Source organism: Pimephales promelas, chromosome 7 (assembly GCF_988280905.1).
Source record: "Pimephales promelas chromosome 7, fPimPro1.hap1.1, whole genome shotgun sequence".
Taxonomy (NCBI): Eukaryota; Metazoa; Chordata; class Actinopteri; order Cypriniformes; family Leuciscidae; genus Pimephales; species Pimephales promelas.
Window position 1 is genome coordinate 37,232,600 of NC_142775.1, and position 21,927 is coordinate 37,254,526.

The 21,927-nt window shown below is 39.1% G+C and overlaps 2 protein-coding genes across 4 annotated transcripts in view; one reads left to right on the forward strand and one right to left on the reverse strand.

The window, feature by feature from the left end:
- stk39 (serine threonine kinase 39) overlaps positions 1 to 21,927 on the forward strand; it is a 118,923-nt gene that overhangs the window by 16,257 nt on the left and 80,739 nt on the right. The window lies entirely within an intron of this gene.
- Positions 1 to 21,927, reverse strand: part of cers6 (ceramide synthase 6) — a 43,942-nt gene that overhangs the window by 8,387 nt on the left and 13,628 nt on the right. The window contains exons 4-7 of the mRNA XM_039683189.2: positions 13,255 to 13,312; positions 8,246 to 8,296; positions 6,839 to 6,931; positions 896 to 1,024 (exon numbers count right to left, since the gene is read on the reverse strand). Coding sequence (XP_039539123.1) covers positions 896 to 1,024; positions 6,839 to 6,931; positions 8,246 to 8,296; positions 13,255 to 13,312 — 331 coding nt within the window. The remainder of the gene's footprint in view (positions 1 to 895; positions 1,025 to 6,838; positions 6,932 to 8,245; positions 8,297 to 13,254; positions 13,313 to 21,927) is intronic.

Sequence of the window (21,927 nt, forward strand, 5' to 3'; positions counted from 1 at the left end):
GCTCTGTTTTTCTGAATTAACGAGTTAATTATCTCAGAATTACGAGATAATTTTTCATGGAAAAACATTTTTGCTCTGTTTTTCTGAATTAACGAGTTAATTATCTCAGAATTACGAGATAATTTTTCATGGAAAAACATTTTTGCTCTGTTTTTCTGAATTGACGAGTTAATTATCTCAGAATTACGAGATAATTTTTCATGGAAAAAACGTTTTTGCTCTGTTTTTCTGAATTAATGACTTGATTATCTCAAAAATTATGAGCGACTCATTAATTCATAAAAAAAAACAGAGTAAAAAAAATGTTTTTCAAGAAAAATATATATCATAATTCAAGGATAATTAACTCATTAATTCAGAAAAATAGAGCAAAAAACTTTTTCCATGAAATAATTATCTCGTAATTCTGAGATAACTAACTCGTTAATTATCTATCTATGGACGAGTGTGAGCAGGACAAAAATAAAAAGAAAAGAAAAAAAATCTAATTTTGTGTCTGAAAAACGAGAGAAGGATATGCCATTAGAACAACAGCAGGCTGAGTGAATGATGACTTAATTTTCATTCTCAGCTTAACTATCCCTTAGAAAATAGCACATGACTCATACTGACTACATTTATAGTACTTTATGGTTATTTATTTGTACTATTTGTGATTTTCCCAGAAGAAAAAATGTCAAGCAAGTTTGGAATAACACGAGGGTGTAAACAGTGAATTCTATTGATGATTTTTTTTTTTTTTGAGTGGACTATGCTATTAAAATGATCTCACCCTATTATGTAGACCAGTCAAAAAACCTTTCCAAAAATAACATTTGAATTCCTGTTGCTGTACAATAGGTGATTATTAGATACTTATTTTTCTGTGGTTTTAATGGATGTAGTATGAAATCACCTCCAGCAGAACGTCGGCAGCGTCGTGCAGGCACATGACAAGCGTTCCCACCCGAGCCATGTTATTCACATATGAGAAGGTGATCAGAGAGATGGTGGCCACATGATGCAGGAACATCAGTAGAAAGTCCTGCAGGAAGTCACATGGAACATGTAAATGTTTATGCACAAGGCAAACTCATTCCTAATATGCAGTACATTTTCCTGTCCTCATCACATGTCTAAATACACTGCACAAAACATTAAACTCCCTATTAGTTAATGGAAATTAAAAAAAAAATCATTAATTTCATGTTGGCCCCCTCATAAAAGTGCTTACTGCCAATTGCTGAACTCTGACTGCGGGGCCGCGTGCGCTATTACAATCACGTCATTTTTGCCACGTGGACTTTTGGGCTCATGCGGAAGCGTCGAGTGTAAACAAGGCTTTATGCTTTAACCAGCTCAGCCACAGTAACAGCTCATATTAGCTTTACTACCCTGTTAGAAAAAAAATATATAGTTGCATAGTTTCATGTGGTTCTTCTCCCTCGCTGTATTATGGGTTTGTTATGTGGGGAGAAATGTGCTGGTTATGTTTGTGAGACAATCAGCTGATTACTATTATTATATTATATATTAAGACCCTTGATCCTCACCTGACTGGCTTTGTAAACTTTATCCATGATGTGGTTTATAATGGACTGTGGTACAGAAACTTGGCTTACTCTGGCTATTCTCTGCTGTCTCAGACGACGACATGTTTGTCCCGTTTTAGCCACCGTAGTTTGGCTAGGGGTGAGCAGTGGGCTGAGCCATTAGTGCAACTCGCAACCGAACCACTAGATGCCTCTAAAATCTACACACTGCACCTTTAAAGTAAAATTCTAAAAATTAAATAGAGATCACTGCTTACAATTAAAGTTACAAAACTTATTATGATTTTTCTCTGTCTTTTATTCTTTGCTTAACATGACAGTTGGCAGCAGGTTTATTAGGCTGCTGTCACTTTAAGAGCTTAACGTATTGATCCAATACTGTTACACATGTTTTCACTACTACAACTATTTACATTGCAAAACTGACTGTATTTATATGAATTCTAGGCAAGACGGGCATTTTGACATATTTTGAATGTATTTGTGTGTTTATGTAGTGAGAGAGCCACTTATATAGGTCAGTGGTGTGAGCGCAAAACCTGTGGGAATGAGTAAAATTATGCACGATACAAGAACTATTCCCCCTCGAACACAAGATGGTTCATCTCAAGGGGTTAATCCTAATAAATACATTTCTCTATTCAACCCAGTGAGTGAGTGAGTCAGTGAGTAAGTGAGTCAGTCAGACTCAGTGAGTGAGTCAGTGAGTGAGTGAGTGAGTCAGTGAGTGAGTGAGTTAGTCAGACTCAGTGAGTGAGTCTGTCAGTGAGTGAGTCCGTCAGTAAGTCCGTCAGTGAGTCCGTCAGTGAGTGAGTCCGTCAGTGAGTGAGTCTGTCAGTGAGTCCGTCAGTGAGTCTGTCAGTGAGTGAGTCGGTGAGTCCGTCAGTGAGTGAGTCCGTCAGTGAGTCCGTCAGTGAGTCCGTCAGTGAGTGAGTCCGTCAGTGAGTCCGTCAGTGAGTGAGTCCGTCAGTGAGTGAGTCCATCAGTGAGTGAGTGAGTCCGTCAGTGAGTGAGTGAGTGAGTCCGTCAGTGAGTCCGTCAGTGAGTGAGTCGGTGAGTCCGTCAGTGAGTGAGTCCGTCAGTGAGTGAGTGAGTGAGTCCGTCAGTGAGTGAGTCCGTCAGTGAGTGAGTCGGTGAGTCCGTCAGTGAGTGAGTCCGTCAGTGAGTGAGTCCATCAGTGAGTGAGTGAGTCCGTCAGTGAGTGAGTGAGTGAGTCCGTCAGTGAGTCCGTCAGTGAGTGAGTCGGTGAGTCCGTCAGTGAGTGAGTCCGTCAGTGAGTGAGTGAGTGAGTCCGTCAGTGAGTGAGTCCGTCAGTGAGTGAGTCGGTGAGTCCGTCAGTGAGTGAGTCCGTCAGTGAGTGAGTCCGTCAGTGAGTCCGTCAGTGAGTGAGTCCGTCAGTGAGTGAGTGAGTGAGTCCGTCAGTGAGTGAGTCCGTCAGTGAGTGAGTCGGTGAGTCCGTCAGTGAGTGAGTCCGTCAGTGAGTCCGTCAGTGAGTGAGTCCGTCAGTGAGTGAGTCCGTCAGTGAGTGAGTCGATGAGTCCGTCAGTGAGTGAGTCCGTCAGTGAGTGAGTCCGTCAGTGAGTCCGTCAGTGAGTTCGTCAGTGAGTGAGTCCGTCAGTGAGGCCGTCAGTGAGTTCGTCAGTGAGTGAGTCCGTCAGTGAGGCCGTCAGTGAGTGAGTCCATCAGTGAGTCCGTCAGTGAGTCCGTCAGTGAGGCCGTCAGTGAGTGAGTCCGTCAGTGAGTGAGTCCGTGAGTGAGTCCGTCAGTGAGTGAGTGAGTCCGTCAGTGAGTGAGTCCATCAGTGAGTCCGTCAGTGAGTCCGTCAGTGAGTCCGTCAGTGAGTCCGTCAGTGAGTGAGTCCGTGAGTGAGTCCGTCAGTGAGTGAGTGAGTCCATCAGTGAGTCCGTCAGTGAGGCCGTCAGTGAGTGAGTCCGTCAGTGAGTGAGTCCGTGAGTGAGTCCGTCAGTGAGTGAGTGAGTCCGTCAGTGAGTGAGTGAGTCCGTCAGTGAGTGAGAGACATAATTAAAGTTATCCATGTGACTCCAGTGGATGAACATCAATTTTATGAAGCAACGTGAGTGCTTTGTGAAAACATAAAAACATAATTTACCACTTTATTTATAAAATATGAATCTCCAACGCACGTTCAAGAGAGCGGCATGCCGCATGAGTGTTGTGTTGACACGAAAGTAGACGTTTTGTGAACATGCATTGGGAAATTCATATTTGTAAATATAAATCTTGTGTCAATATGGATATAGTACTTTAAAACATTTTAGTGGGTTAAATTTGTGATATCAACTTTATAGAACACAGCTTGGGTAGACATATGTCTAGTACATTTGCTTTACAGTAAACTTCACCTTCTAAAACTTTTTTTTTTTCAGTTTTATTTTTTGAAGTGCTTTCTGTATTCTGTATTTTCGTTTTCTAAAGCGTTCATGAATTACAAACAATTAGGTTTAGATCTATGCTCAAAAAGGGGAGTGAGAGTTCAAAATGTACTGCAGAACAGGAATGACCAATACAAGAATTTATTCGCAACTTGTTCAACAAGAAATCTTGAAATCAAGCAGCTTCATATTGAAACATGACTGCAGTGTCCTCACAATCTATTCTCTCAGAGGAAATCCTGTTGAAGAAAGCTGTTAAGAGGCCAGGTGTTGCATGCTCCCCTGCGGCATCATGGGATTGAACTGACTCAGCCGAGCAGGTTGATGAAGATGAAGATGAGGAGGAAGTGCAGTGAGGCGAAAAACAGAATGGAAGCATGGCAAACGAAGAGAAGGAGCACACTGGTGCAGGCGGGAATGGGGCAGAGGACGTCCGCAATGTGGGCTGAATATTGGGCATGGAAAAAACTGAAAGGAGAGAACGAAAGAAACAAAAACAAGATTTGCATTTTCTGAAGGAAACAGCAGGGTATGCAAGGCAGCAAAAGGATCGAATTTGAGGTTTAGGTTGTATGTTGGTTTTTTACTGTCACAATAGTCAGCTGCAGATAAAATAAATATTTCCGGCACTGTGCATTCATGTCACTCACTCACACACTAACTCTCACACACACTCTCGCTCACTCACTCACTCACTCTCACTCACTCACTCACATATTCACTCACTCACTCACACACTCTCTCTCTCACTCACACTCACTCACTCACATACTCACTCACTCACTCACATACTCACTCACTCACTCACTCACTCACTCACATACTCACTCACATACTCACTCACTCACTCACATACTCACTCACTCACTCACTCACTCACATACTCACTCACTCACTCACACACTCACACTCACTCACATACTCACTCACATACTCACTCACTCACTCACTCACTCACTCACATACTCACTCACATACTCACATACTCACTCACTCACTCACATACTCACTCACTCACTCACTCACTCACATACTCACTCACTCACATACTCACTCACTCACACTCACTCACTCACACACACTCTCTCTCAGCCACTCACTCACTCACATACTCACTCACACTCACTCACACACACTCTCTCTCACCCACTCACTCACTCACTCACATACTCACTCACTCACATACTCACTCACACACTCACTCACACTCTCTCTCACCCACTCACTCACTCACTCACTCACTCACATACTCACTCACTCACTCACACTCTCTCTCTCACCAACTCACTCACTCACTCACTCACTCACACTCACTCACTCACACACTCTCACACACACACACACACACACTCACTCACACACACACTCACACTCTCACTCACTCACTCACTCTCACTCACACACACATTCACACCCTCTCTAATTCACTCTCTCACACTCGCTCACTCACTCACACACTCACTCTCGCTCACTCACAGACACACTCACACTCTCTCTTACTCTCACTCACTCACACTCATTCTCTCACTCACTCACTCACACACACACACTCTCTCACTCACACTCTCACACACACACACACACAAGCAGTCCAAACTAAATGAATTACAGAAGTTTAAAACGAAGGGTTAGCCGTTTCCACCAAATCCTTGGCAGTATGTGCTGCCTTGCAAACACTGTAAAAAACAGAAAAAAACATGCCAAGAATGAGCAGAGAAATGAGAGCGAGTGAGTGTGACACTGAGGGGTTGTAAAGGAAAGAAGAGAAAGAAAATATCTAAAGCCCAGACTGCAGGTGCTAACTGCGATTTCAAGAAGTCTTTGAGAGAAACCGTCCACAGGCTGAGCATCTCCCGCGTTACACCACAAACCCAATACGGCAGCTGCGGGAGAGCTCGATTACAGAGCCTGTGGATCTCAATGAAGCTCTGAGAAACTCTGGATTTTACATTTGCATTCATTTACATGACATTTGTTTAAGACTGACGTGTCCCAACCAGGTGTCAAGTCATTTGCCTGTCCACAGTGAAAGCACAAATGATGTGTGGCATGGCACAATAACAGCTGATATAAATGTTAATATAGAATACTGTATATCCAACGAGAGATTTATAAAAGGTCCATGTGCAGACAAAAAGTTCCTGACTTTAGGTTTTGAGCTTTTATTTAGTTAGTTAGTGTTCAAAAGACTGTTTAAAAAAGTCTCTTCTGCTCACCAAGGCTCCATTTATTTGATCTATTTATTTGATATCCGAAATACAGTAAAACACTGTAAAATATTATTAAAATGTCAAATATTTTTTTATATGTATTCCTGTGATGCATCATGCAAAAGCATCATTACTCCAGTCTTCAGTGTCACATGATCCTTCAGAAATCATTCTAATTGATTTACTGTTCAAGATTAATATCAATGTTGAAAAGTAGATAGATAGATCAATATTATTTTAGCAATATTCACAATTTATAATAAAAATGTCAAAGCTGAAAACAAATTAGCAACAATTTAGATTGCAAAACATTTTTTAAAGCAGAACAGATCAGATAAATGATTTATCAGGCTCTCACTGACTTACAGTATTCAATTGAAAAACTGCAATTTTAACATGTAACAACACATTCACAAAGAAACTTAACTCAATTTGGTATGGATCATGCATACTGAGCATAAATATGTATTTTTTCATATTTAAACCCTTAGATGATGAATATTAAACACTGCAAGCTTAAGCTGAAATGAAGTGGCAGACGTTATTAGCGGTCATGCTTTTCAGCGTTGAAAAGGAAGTTTTGCCTGTGCACAGCAGAGGAAACAAGACCCGCACGCCCCTGCTAATAAACCCAGCGCAAGCTTTCTCACGAGAAACTCAAACCACTGAAGCAGATACGTCTAACCAAACCTAACTCACGTACCTTTCTTCTGATGTCTGTGAACTGCGAGAAGAGCAGTGACAGATAGAAGGACAGCTCCAGTATGTAGTAGTAGTGCAAATCCACGGTTAGAGGCTACAAAAGTCATACACAACATCGTCAGTGCAGTGGCGCTAATGAGGATTTTAATACATCACACCAGAGATTCCCAAATCTTTTTTGTCAAGTGAAATATTTTTCAATTTTAACAACACATAAGCATATTGGTTAATGGTCACATGGCATGCAGGTATAACATTTTTAATCTTTTAAAAAAAATACATGTAATTTTAAATACATTTATTTAATAAAAAATAAATATTTTTATTTCAAAATAATTTGAAAAGTTATGATTTAATTATCGAATTCATTTTTTGTGAACCCTAGTTTGGTTTTTATTAAAAATGTAATAATGGCATTATTTGATTCATTATTCACATGCAGGTATAACATTTTTAATCTTTAAAAAAAAAACATGTAATTTTAAATACATTTATTTAATAAAAAAATATATATTTTTATTTCAAAATAATTTGAAAAGTTATGATTTAATTATTGAATTCATTTTATGTGAACCCTAGTTTGGTTTTTATTAAAAATGTAATAATGGCATTATTTGATTCATTATTCACATGCAGGTATAACATTTTTAATCTTTAAAAAAAACATGTAATTTTAAATACATTTATTTAATAAAAAAATATATATTTTTATTTCAAAATAATTTGAAAAGTTATGATTTAATTATTGAATTCATTTTTTTGTGAACCCTAGTTTGGTTTTTATTAAACATGTAATAATGGCATTATTTGATTCATTATTCACATGCAGGTATAACATTTTTAATCTTTTAAAAAAAAATACATGTAATTTTAAATACATTTATTTAATAAAAAATATATATTTTTATTTCAAAATAATTTGAAAAGTTATGATTTAATTATTGAATTCATTTTTTGTGAACCCTAGTTTGGTTTTTATAAAAAATTTAATAATGGCATTATTTGATTCATTATTCACATGCAGGTATAACATTTTTAATCTTTAAAAAAACATGTAATTTTAAATACATTTATTTAATAAAATATATATATTTTTATTTCAAAATAATTTGAAAAGTTATGATTTAGTTATTGAATTCATTTTTTGTGAACCCTAGTTTGGTTTTTATTAAAAATGTAAGAATGGCATTATTTGATTCATTATTCATTATTTAAACTGAAATCCCTCGTCTACTTGCGATCCGATCGACCAAAACACATCTTAATACCAGGTGTAAACAGGGCCTAAGATTCAGAGAAGGTCTAATAAAAACCTTTACATAGCCGGTGGATCTCCAGAAAAAAGTATGATAGTGTGTGACGAACCCTTCAATAATTATAATTGATATAAGAAACAGTATAATTGTACCTGATAGGGGTAATTGTACCAGCACTCTCGGGTGTTCCACAGCCACGGGGTCTTTAAAATCAAACACAGAGAGACAAATTATCTCCAGAGCTTTTTAGACAAATTATCTTTTTACGAGAACATTTCTTTTGAAAGAGCTTTTGAATTCTGCTGTTTACATCAAAGCATAGAAAAAGACTGAAAATACAATCATTATCCTCAATGCTACATAATTGAAATGCTTTGAATTCACTTTTCCCCCTCTCGATAAACCACATCATCATGTAGGAAAGTTAAAAGCCTGGTATGGTGAAGCTGATGATTTCCTGTATGATCTGCTGTTGGGTTTTGAGAATGCTGACAAGATGATCCAATCGAATGCAACTCTTGGCTAATTATCTACTGTACATCACAGCATCTTTCTCAAAGGCCACATATACAAGAATAAGGAAACCAAAGGCTTGCGGATCCAAACTAGCATCACTCTAGGAGGCATCACTTAAAGGGATACTCCACTTTTTTTGGAAATAGTCTCATTTTATAGCACCCTCAGAGTTAAACTGTTGAGTTTTACCGTTTATGAATTCATTCAGCCGATCATTTAGCATAGCTTAGCATACATCATTGAAGTGGACATTAGCATTTCTAAAAAAAAATGACCAAAGAGTTTCGATATTTTTCCTATTTAAAACTTGACTCTTCTGTAGTTACATCATGCAGTAATGGTGTGTTCACACCGAACGCGAATTTAATCGTTTGCGCGAGTAGATTACATACAAAGTCAATGCAAAGACGTGAATAGACGCATCATTCGTGCCAGGCGTTGCGAATGACGCGAGTTGGGCGACGCGTTTTGCCGCGAACGTCTTCCGCGCAAGTTGAAAAATTTGAACTCGAGCGGAAGATTCGCATGACACTTTGTTGTGCCAGCCAATCAACGAAGAGCTAATCGATACGTCCGGTCTATCACTGTTGTCGAAAATAAAGGAGATTCTGATTGTTGCCGCCTTTGAAATATATGATACTTTGTCATTTTTTTCAAACATGTATTGTAATTAAATCACAGCAAAAACGATATATGCTGTATATTTATTGGTGGTGACTTTATTTTATGAAACTGTCGCTGACCTGAGACAGATGGAAAGGCGCTCCGCAGCTGAGACGGAAAGCCTGTAGTTGGTGTCATCTTCTGGTGCTGTGAACCTAGACACGTCGGCGTTTGGCTTTCCTCCGTATTTGGGACATCCACAACAAGTACAGAGCAACAATATCTTATATTTCAGACATGACGGAAACGTATGCCAGAAAGAAATTGTGTTGTTGTTTTTCTTTATTCGCGAGTGGGTTCAAAATGTTCAAGCGTATAACTAGACGCGATAGTCGCGTGTTTGACGCTCAATTCGCATTCAGTGTGAACACACCATAAGACCGACGGAAAATTTAAAGTAGCGATTTCCTAGGCTGATATAGCTAGGAACTATACTCTCATTCCTGCGTAATAATCGAGAAACTTTACTGCTGTACCATGAGTGTAGCTACCTGAAAATAAGCTACCTTCCGTCACGTTGGAAGTTACTGAGCTGGAGACTATTTTCAGGCGCTTTCAAACGCAACTTTACATTTTCCGTCGGTCTTAGTGTACGATGTAACTACAGAAGAGTCAAGTTTTAAATAGGAAAAATATTGATACTCTTTGGTCATTTTTTTTTTTTTTGAGAAATGCTAATGGTCTTGTCCGCTTCGATGGTCTATGCTAAGCTATGCTAAAAGTGGTACCGCCAGAACCGGAGATCGGCTGAATGGATTCAATAACGGTAAAACTCAACAGTTTAACTCTGAGGGAGTTGTAAAATTTCCAAAAAAAGTGGAGTATCCCTTTAAGGTGCTAATATCTATTATGCTCTTTATACAAGTTAAACTATCAATACTGCAAAAACAACAGTGAAATCTCACCAGGGCATGTAGAATCAAGTGCTTTAGGCCTGGGGCGAGTTGCATAAACTGCTAAGACTAGTCTTACGAGTTAGTCAGCCAATTTATTTCTTCAAGACTGTTCGTAACTTTTTAAAGTTACATAAAAACGTACATTTGACTAATTTGATACCGAACAGTAAGACTAATGACCCCTAACTAACTGCTAGTTGTTCAAGCTAGTTCTTAAGACACTATCTTAACAAAAGGGCTATGTTTATGCAACTGGTCCCTGGTTTCACAAACAGGGCTTAGATTAAGCCAGGATTAGGCTTAGTTCAAAAGGACATTTAAGTAGCTTTTATAAATGTGCCTTAGAAAAAAACATTACTGATGTGAATCTTGTCAAATTTTATCTTTGTGAATCTTAAATTAGGAATTCAAAAATCCTTTTAAGAAATGTCAGTGCAAGTTGCTTTCAGTTAAGACAGCTCAAACATGCATCTGGGACTAGATTTAAGATTTGTCTGTGAAACCAGAGGTATATGTTTTTTCTTCTGTGTAAAATCTATTCAGCACTAACACTATTTTGTTGTGATTCAGCTAGTTTGTTTGTTTCAAGGGTTCAAAATCCTCACTGAGAACTTATCTGTGATGGAGAGCCAGTGTTGTTTCTCCATCCTTCAAAACTGTGTTATTCAGATCATGCATATTGTAAATGTTAATGTGGAGTTGTATGGTTTCATTTCCTGTGGTTAGAGGAATGGGCCTAACCTCTAGGGATGGGCACACCCTGGGTGGCAGGAAATGCTCATTTTAACTCATTTAGGAAATATCAGTTGTGCAAATGGAAATATTTGTTTTCTCTTGCCTGTTGGTTGCATTTATTTATTGATTGTTTTTAAAACTCTTTGTCTTAACTATCATTGAGGGAATTTGCTGAAATGTATAAAGAGACGAAAGTTAGTTTTACAGAAAATGATATATTCCAATTAACTAAAGGTGTGAAAAATGTGTATTTAAAGGGATACTCCACTGTTTTTTTCATATCAAACTATGTTATTCCCTTAACTAAGACGAGTTGATGCATACCTGTTGTTTCAATCGCTCTGGCGCGCGAGACACTTTGTTAGCACTTAACTAGGCCAGTTCATTCAATATGGGCCAAGCAGAGAATTGACCAAACACCTCCACGTTTTCCCTATTTAAATACAGATACTCGAGTAGTGTAACTCGACTTTGGACGGTGACACAAAATAAAGGTTGCACTTTTCTAAGCGTGCAAAATGGATAACTATTGTATGGCGGAAAACCACAGCAAGTGATTGGGAGCACTTCGAGTAAATTAACTCATTCAGTAGAAGACTTTGCCATGCAAGTTCAAGCTGCTCAACTTTAACCTAGTTTCTATAAAGACACACAAACGCCATCCATCCATCCACCCTCCCATCCACCATCCATCCATCCCATCCACCATCCATCCATCCCACCCTCCCATCCATCCATCCATCCAAACCACCCACCCTCACATCCAAACCATCCATCCATCCCACCCACCCTCACATCCAAACCATCCATCCATCCCACCCACCCTCTCATCCACCATCCATCAATCCAAACCACCCATGCTCCCATCCACCATCCCATCCACCACCCATCCATCCATCCATCCATCCACCCATCCCTCCCATCCACCATCCATCCATCCATCCCTCCCATCCAAACCATCCATCCATCCCACCCACCCTCCCATCCACCATCCATCCATCCCATCCACCTCCCATCCATCCATCCAAACCACCCTCCCATCCAAACCATACATCCATCATCCATCCCACCCACCCTCTCATCCACCGTCCATCCATCCAAACCACCCACCCTCCCATCCACCATCCATCCATCCCATCCACCATCCATCCATCCCACCCTCCCATCCATCCATCCAAACCACCCACCCTCACATCCAAACCACCCATCCATCCCACCCACCCTCTCATCCACCATCCATCAATCCAAACCACCCATCCTCCCATCCACCATCCCATCCACCACCCATCCCTCCCATCCACCCACCCTCACATCCAAACCACCCACCCTCCCATCCAAACCATCCATCCATCCCACCCACCCTCTCATCCACCATCCATCCATCAATCCAAACCACCCACGCTCCCATCCACCATCCATCCAACCCATCCACCCATCCCTCCCATCCACCATCCATCCATCCATCCACCCATCCCTCCCATCCACCCACCCTCCCATCCAAACCATCCATCCATCCCACCCACCCTCTCATCCACCATCCATCAATCCAAACCACCCACGCTCCCATCCACCATCCATCCATCCCATCCACCACCCATCCATCCATCCACCCATCCCTCCCATCCACCATCCATCCATCCATCCATCCATCCATCCAATCCACCGCTTGTTAATTTGTTAGTCTTTTTGTGGCATCTCCATAAACTTCACAGATTAATGCATTGAAAATATATCCCAATGCATATTGCAGCACTGATGATAAGCTCCATTTAACTCCATTTGCGATGTATCGTGCAACTCTAGTTTGGAACAACATGAGGGTGAGTAAATAATGGAAGTATCTTTATTTCTGTGTGAACTTTCCTTTAATTGCTTCATTGAAGAGTCAAAGAAGGGGCCAGCTCTGCCAAACATGTTTGCTTGGAGAGAAATAATCTGCATTATGGATAGACTGATGAATTATGAATAGATTTATGAGAGGAAGTGCAGAGAGAGAGAGAGAAAGAGAGTTTATGGATGCCGTCTCTCATCGCACAGTACGACGCAACAAATAAAATCAAAATCAAGTCAAAGCTGACATCTCTCTAACTTCATTTTGCCTGCAAGTTCGCTCCACAAAACCCCAAGAGATGATGAAAAGCAGTACGAAGAATAACTCATTTTGTAGTCGTGATACCAAATATGTAAATAAAAAACTGAAACGCTTCTCTGCTCGACAACAACTCTGAGTGTTTTATGGAAACAATAAGACTGAGGGCAAAGCAAAATACTGGATGCATCAAAATGTCAATCATAAAAGATTTACTGCTTCACATTGACCATCAATTTTTCAGTCAAAACAGATTGTTTACCTTCTTCAGGAACCGCACGCCATAAGTAAATATGTACAGGTAAAACGTGAATCTCCACCTGTGAAGAAAACAAACAGAACGCTACATTCAGAAACATGCTGTTAATATTTTATTTTGCGTTATTACTGCATCAAAAGGTCATTTTAAAGCAGAAGCGTCAACAGAAGCGAAGGGGGGAGGTGAACACGGCGATCAGGTTAACCCCACTCCACGGGCTGAAGCACTTCAAAAATAATCAGGAATTCAATGTGCAAGATGTCCTATTTCTTACACACTGTTACCGTGACAACATTTCACAGCACATCCTCCACAACAAAGCCAATGCTGGAGACAGAACGCTGACCTGGGCTGATATAACATCAATTAGAGGCAGCGTTTGATCAAATTATTACTTTTATTCTGGAAGGACGCATTAAATTGATCAGTTAAGACATTAAGACCAGTTACGACATTGATAAGGTTAGGAAAGATTTGTATTTCAAACAAATGTTGTTATTTTGAACTTTCTTTCTATCAGAATATCCTTAAAACGTGCATCAAGGTTTCCACAAAAATATTAAAGGGCACCTATTATGCAAAATTCACATTTACATGGTGTTTGAACCTACAGTAAATGTGTGTTGGCAGTGTGTGTATACAACCACCCTATAATGGTAAAAAATGAACCCTCTCCTTTTTTTATTTTCTGTGAATCATGAACAGTGTCTCAAAATGAGTCGCTCGCATTTTCTATACATTATGACATCACAATGTAACAAGCCACGCCCCCGACTGGCAACAGGATCGAATAAGCTTAGCTCCTCCCCTAATGTTTTGTTGTTGGCTGTATCAATGAACACATATCGTGTTTTTCAGTTCCACTGTGCTACTTTTTTGTTGTTTTTTTTATGTAAACGCACTAGATGTATTTACATTTCTCAGCTCATTTACATTTAAAGATACACACACACGAAAACAGCACGTTTTTGCATCCACCCAAAAAGGGGCATTTCGGACATGGTATAATAAATAACGTGAGGTATTTTGAGCTGAAAATTCACAGATTATGTGGACACAAAGGACTTATATTAGGCTACATCTTGTAAAAAGAGACATAATAGGTCACCTTTAAACTGTTTTCAACATTGATAATTGTAAGAAATGTTTCTTGAGCATCAAATCAGCATATTAGAATGATTTCTGAAGGATCATGTGACATTGAAATGGATTGCAAAATTTTTTTTTTTTTTTCCGTATTAATTATGTTATAATCCATTAGGGTTAGGGTGAAGACTGGAGTAATGATGCTGAAAATTCAGCTTTACTAAAGGAAATTAAATAAATTACATTTAAAATACATTCAAAAAGAAAACACTTATTTGAAATTGTAATCCGCGTTTCATAATATTACCGTTTACTGTGTTTTCAATCAAATAAATGCAGCTTTGATGACCATTCTTTAAAAAGCATTTAAAAAATCATACCGAATTTAAACTTTTGAATGGTTGTGTACCTTTGTAACTGGAAGCACACCAGCCTTCATTCATAAATGTATACATTTTAGGCCAAGTTTTACCTCTGGACGATTTAGAACATACAACCATCCAGCATTAAGCAAACAAATACCTCAAATGCCATAATTTGATTAATATCAATATTCCTATAGTTAAAGATCATGCTTCATGCTTCTATCCCTTGACTGGCCCTTTACAGATCTGTGGACAGACCCTCTCCAAAAACACAAATAATTCACTATATCATCTTCTTAAAACTAGTACAAACCCTCAAAAGTTAAAGGTCAATTTGATTTCTGATTATATGACCCCTTTAATAAGCTTTAATGTTTGATTATATACTTGAAATTTTTATACATTTATCATTTTTATATACTTTGTCTGGATGTAAAAAAAAAGGTCAAATCTGGGTCTTGAAGCAAAACCAGTTAAGAAGAACACAGTCGCCCTGTTTTCTCAGCATGTGTATGAGTCACCGTAAACCAGTTGTTCCACCACAACCACACACACAGTCATCTTACCAGGCTTTCCAATGCTGATTCATGTAACCTTTTCCCAATCTTTTTGGAGTATTTTTCCAGTGTTTGTCAAACGTTTCAGGCCAAGTACCACATTTGATTGGAAACTACTGGCTTGGCCCTTGCAGATCAATGGAGTAGCCTTAAAAAACACATGCAATCCAATTCAAACATACTAATACCTTATAATTTGGAGCAATGTACTCTATCTTTAAACATGTTCTGCCCTTTTCCTCGAACAGTATAGCATGGTGCTAGCAACACTGAGATCATGGGTTCGAATCTCAAGGAATAAGAGCTGTGCGTGTAAACCTCAACCCCCTCACTAGCGACCAGCACTAGTGGGACCGGTTACATGTGGTGCCGTGACCCGGATGGGACGGTTTAGGCCAGTAAGAGCTTTGCGTGTAAACCTCATTCCCCTGGCCTCAAAAGTCACACTAGCAACTGATGCTAGCGGCTACGTCCTTGTTAGCACGCCCGCCTCCCTTGCCCCGAATCCTGCTCGGAGCGGGTCGCCTGATGACTGATGATGAACTGGTAAAATGTGTACCTCTCACGCAATGTTAGCTGCTTTGGATAAATGCATAAATGTAAAATGTTTTCTGATCACATTCTGCCCTGCTGATGTAAAAATGTAGTGTATATATTAAAATTAAGAACTCAGGCATGACATTTTCGTTTAGTTTAATACTGTAAAGTGTTGTGATTGAGAAGCACTGCTGTTGAGAAATTTGACGAGGCCATTTAAACTAGCGATTGTTGGTGAGATATGCCAACACGCAGCATGGAAAACATAAAACGACAATAGACTGTTGCAGGGATGATGTATTTTTGTAAGCCAAAACATGGAGTATTTTAGCACTTCTGATTCCATTGTCCCAAATTCAATGGCTTTTTAAAAATGGGTTTCCGGTTAAAGGCCTGAAATAAGGTCTGTGGTAAACACAAGCTATTTTCACGTTGATGTATAATACATTAGTAAAATGGGATTATAGAGGTTCTCAAGGATGGTAAACGTCATCAACAGATAAACGTATCTACTCACTACTCATTCAGAGTGTCATTGCTTTTTTAATCGCGCTCTCGCAAACTACTCAACTAAAATTTTCAATAATTATCATTTTTTAAATAAAGACAATGAGTTCACTGTACTAAAATGTAGAGCCCGACCGATAAAGGATTTTGAAGGCCGATACCGATACAAATATTTTTTGGGTTTTAAAATCCGATATTCCGATATATCGGCCGATGTTTGTTTATTTATTTATTTTTTTTCAGAAATGCGCAACACAACATTAACAGATTTCCCTAACATTAGTTATTTGTAGTTATTTATGAATTTTAACGAAAATAATATGCTAATGCATTTTAAAAAGAAACTTGTTTCTTTTATTGTCACAACAGAACAAACTGATGAGAGTTGCATTAGCTAGCTTTGTGGTTAGCTAGTCTATGATGAGCCATAATTTAGTAATGGATAATGTCAAATTGCACAAATTTTGTCATGCTTATTTCAGTTAAGAGAACTGATATGATGGGGATGATCTTTTAATTGCTATTCAAGCAATATATGTATCGTGACCAACTCAACGATTGTTGCCAACAGGAACGGTGTAGAGTGCCCTCTGGTGGACAATCTATAAAACAGGCATGTGATTGGCTAAGGACAAAAAAGCAGGAAAATATACGGAACCTGACCACCCCCCCACCCCCCGAGCGATATATTTCCCAATATCTTTTCCGCAAAGCGAGAGTAAATGTTCAATCAAAGTCAAATATAGTCTTCACTATATAAATTATACATTGATTATTATTAAAGCTACTATTAAAGTTCTCAGTCAAGAGCAGTGAGTGATTTCCTCTGTGTTTTGTTGTTTAATTAACATTAAATAGATAGTTCTCCCAAAAATTGTAATTGTCATAATTTACTCTCTCAAGTTGTTTTAAACCTGAATAAGTTTCTTTCTTCTGTTTGTAACCAAACAGGTAACCAATGTGGGTAACCAAACAGTTGATTTACCCCAGTGATTTCCATAGTAAATTTTTCCCTATGGAAGTCAATGGGGACCAGCAACTGTCTGGTCACCCACATTCTTCAAAATATCTTCTTTTTTGTTCAGCACAAGAAATAAATTAATACAGGTTTGGAACAACATATACAGTGAATAAATAATGACAGCATTTTTATTTTGGGGTCAACTATCCATTTAAGAACAAGCGGCTGCATTTGTATTATTATGGCTACTGTCACTTTAAGACCTGTACGCGACACGTCTAATATACACGGAGCATTTGACAAGCAGACTTCTCTCAATTTTCTCGGTTTGCTTTGAGTTTAGACATAACCAAATGTTCTTATGTAAACCTTGTGTGTATTTGAGAGTATTAGCGAAATAATACTCGAAAGATAACTTAGTCCAGCAACCAGGCGCTGTTAGACAAGCTTTTAGTGCATGTGCACGTCGGGTGTTCGCGCTCAGAACAGCGCATCAGCAGTGAATGACATGTTTAACCGGCAAGGCTTTAAAGCACATGCAAATGAACTTTTGTGAACTCGCTGAACTGATGTAGCCGTTCCTCTGCGTTAATTGCGAGTATTTGTTGCGTTGTACACTAATGCTGTTGAGACGGAGGTGACTGCAACTGACAGAATGCACCATATAGCTGCTACATATTTCTACAAAAGCAGTCAGCAGCTTGCTTGGAGCAAGGATCATAGCGCAAATTTGAAATATATCGAAATATCGCCCAGCCCTGGTGACCTAACTGTGATGTTGTCAACTGACAACGATACCAGCGCGAGAGCGACTGAGATAAGAAAATTGAGCAGGTGAACAAGCTGAACCAATTAGACATTCTCTGGCTGAACGCAAATACGTCCTTGTTGATGCTTTGAAAGGAACTTTCTGTACGCACGTCAGCCAGTTATGGGTTATGTCCTCATATTCTCTCCTTTTCACTCCGGCTGCCGACATGCGTCCCTCTTTTTTTTTTTTTTTTTTTTACAGATCTGCATGATTCACGTAGGTCACATTTTCAGGTCGGAAAATCCGGAATTCCGGATTAATCCGGAAAAATCACATCCCTGATAAAACTCCAACTCTCATGACATGGTTCAAGCGTGTTTCGTCCGTTTTTATTTTATTTTTGAAATATTCATTTATCGGCCATTATAACTGCCGATACCGATAGTTTGGAAAATCCCAAATATCGGCCGATAATATCTGTCTGCCGATATATCGGTCTGGCTCTACTAAAATGGCCTCCACAGTCACCAGATCTCAACCCAATAGAGCATCTTTGGGATGTGGTGGAACGGGAGCTTCGTGCCCTGGATGTGCATCCCACAAATCTCCATCAACTGCAAGATGCTATCCTATCAATATGGGCCGACATTTCGAAATAATGCTTTCAGCACCTTGTTGAATCAATGCCACGTAGAATTAAGGCGGTCAAACACAGTATTAGTATGGTGTTCCTAATAATCCTACAGCGCTCTATTGGGAACAACTAAAGAGTCAGTGAGTGAGTGCAGGGGAATACCAGGTGAGTTAAACTTGCTTGTCTCTGTGGTCATAGATCTCTCTGCCTGTGGTCAGTTTCCAAGCACAGACGCCTGTGCCAGCCGATACCTCTGAGATCAAAGCCGACTAAGAAATGAGTAACGGGGTCTCACAGCCAAACAAACACCTACCACAGACACTGCACCGAATGACTGCGGTTGTACAGCCCTCTGAGGATTACCATGAGATATACAGCATTAATTACTGCTTTGATATTCACACAGACAGAACTCCCTGTCACTCTGCATGACAAATGAAAACAACATCAATTGCGGTTCCTTCCTTTAAGGCTGAGCTTCACTGCAGACGGACACGGAGACCACCCACAGTAACATTCGCTGACGGTCTGACGCATAGTGCACACAAAATTGGAAAGTGCCTGAGAAAAATTGCAAGCAAACGTTAGATTACACTTCCATGAGTCAGGATGCACGGGCTATTTTTTAACGTGAAAGACTGATAAAAACTGGTGGATATTATGAGGGAGTACTAATCAGATCTGTGAAAGATATTCAGGCACTTACTAATAAACAATCTGTATCTTCTGTTTTGTTTTTTGAACCGGTTAAATAATCTGTACACTCCAGGGCAAAGTAATAAGCAATAAAAAATGGGCCAAGCCAAAAATGGCAAAATATTTAGTGGTCTTTTGATGGTCTTAACCATTTTAATCACAAATCACTGGTCAGGGAAATTAGCAAGAATTGCACAAATACTGTAGATAACGGCACGGAATGGCCGGTGACGGGGTAGGTTTAGGATCTGGTAACGTTTAATGGTGCCCTAAAAAGGCGGATGTTGACGTATGGTCAAAAGACGTCCCAAGACGTCAGTTATATGACGTCTTGGGATGATGAGACTGCGCTGATTTGGACAGGAACTTTGTCTTGTTGAACTATAACATCTGATCATTCCTCTTTTCATTTGTGGAAAGCAAGCCACGCTGCAATATTCTCCTGTACTCCAAAGCATTATTTGACTTTTCACAGTGAAGTAGCTCATCAAAACCAGCAGCTAAAAAGGCTCCCAAACAATGACACTCTGGAGCATCATCATCATGCAACCCATTGTGATTCATCACTTACACACAACTTCCCATATTCTGCCAGAAACTTCATTCTGTCTTTGATGTTTTTCTAGGACAGCAATGGCTTTCTAAGTAGAGCATATGATAACATATTTGCTTATTTCCAGACCAATAATTTGTGGTTAAGATGAATGAAAGCTAAGTGTTAAGCCATTTTGGGCTCGGATCATTTTTTTGATTTTTTATTTTTTTGCCCAGGAGTGACTTTGATCAGACTGGATGTATTAGTTGGATAGTAAATAGTAATAATAAAAAGTCTATGCAAAACAAGACTGAAATGACAAAATGAGATAACCTACAAAAAAGCAGTTTTATGTCAAAGTATGAATAATTTCAAATTGATTTAAAATTGAAGTAAAGTGCTATGAAATCTAAAAATGTAAAACCAAATGCTATTTATTATCATTTGAAAAGTAGGCTGGTGAAGATATATACAGTGCCCTCCACAATTATTGGCACCCCTGATTAAGATGTGGTCGAGGACTTTTAAAAATTCTCCCTTTTTTTTAAACAACATAGAATCCAAATGCAAAAAAAGAGAAAAATCCAACCTTTTATTTAAGTACATTACTTTGGTGGTAAAAAAAAAATTAAAAATTTAAAAAAATAAAAACTTCAAATCATGTGTCCCACAATTATTGGCACCCCTGATGTTAATACTTTGTACAACCCCCTTTTGCCAACAAGACAGCACTTAATCTCCTCCTATAACATTTCACAAGATTGAAGAACACAGAGAGAGGGATCTTTGACCATTCTTCTTTGCAAAATCTTTCTAGATCATCCAGTATCCTGGGCCCTCTCTTGTGCACTCTCCTCTTTAGCTCACCCCACAGGTTTTCGATTGGATTGAGGTCTGGGGACTGAGATGGCCATGGGAGGACCTTGAGTTTGTGACTGAACCATTTTTGTGTAGATTTTGCCACACGTTTTGGATCATTATCCTGCTGAAAGACCCAATGACGACCCATCTTCAGCTTTCTGGCAGAGGCCATCAGGTTTTTATTTAAAATGTCCTGGTAGTTCAAAGCGTTCATAATGCCATGCACCCTAACAAGGTTCCCAGGGCCTTTGGAAGTGAAACAGGCCCACAGCATCACAGATCCTCCACCATACTTCACGGTGGGCATGAGGTACTTTTCGGCATACACATCTTTTGTTTTACACCAGATCCACTTAGAGTGTTTGTTGCCAAAAAGCTCAATCTTAGTCTCATCCGACCAAAGCACACGATCCCAGATGAAGTCCCAGTGCCGCTTGGCAAACTCCAGACGTTTACGTTTGTCAGTGTTAGTGAGAAAAGGCTTTTTCCTAGCATGCCTCCCAAACATCTTGTTGGCATGTAGAGAGCATCTGATGGTTGTTTTGGAGATTTTGTGACCCCAAGATGCCACTATTTGATGCAATTCTGTGACAGTGAGCTTAGGACTTTTTTTTACTTTTCTTAGCATCCTCCTCACAGTGCGTTGTGGCAAGATAAACTTGGGACCTCTTTCAGCCTTGTTTGTCACTGTTCCTGTTGTTTTAAACTTCTTAATGATTCCTCTAACTTTAGATATGGGCAATATAAGGTGAGTGGCTATTTTCTTGTAGCCATTGCCTGACTTATAAAGGTCATCACACATCTGCCTTACTTGAATGGTGTGTTCTCTTGTCTTTGCCATGTTGACAAATGGGTAAGAGAATTAGGCCTCTGTGTCATGTCATATTTATACCCCAGGGAAATAGGAAGTCATGAATTACTAATTAAAAGTTCCTAGATATCCTGACCAACATTAGCAACTACAGAAAATATATATTTTTTTAAAAATCAATTACATTTTTCAGCGGAATTGTTAGGGGTGCCAATAATTGTGGGACACAGGATTTGAAGTTTTTATTTTTCTAAATTTTTACATTTTTTTTTTACCACCAAAGTAATGTACTTGAATAAAAGGTTGGATTTTTCTCTTTTTTTGCATTTGGGTTCTATGTTGTTTAAAAAAAAGGGAGAATTTTTAAAAGTCCTC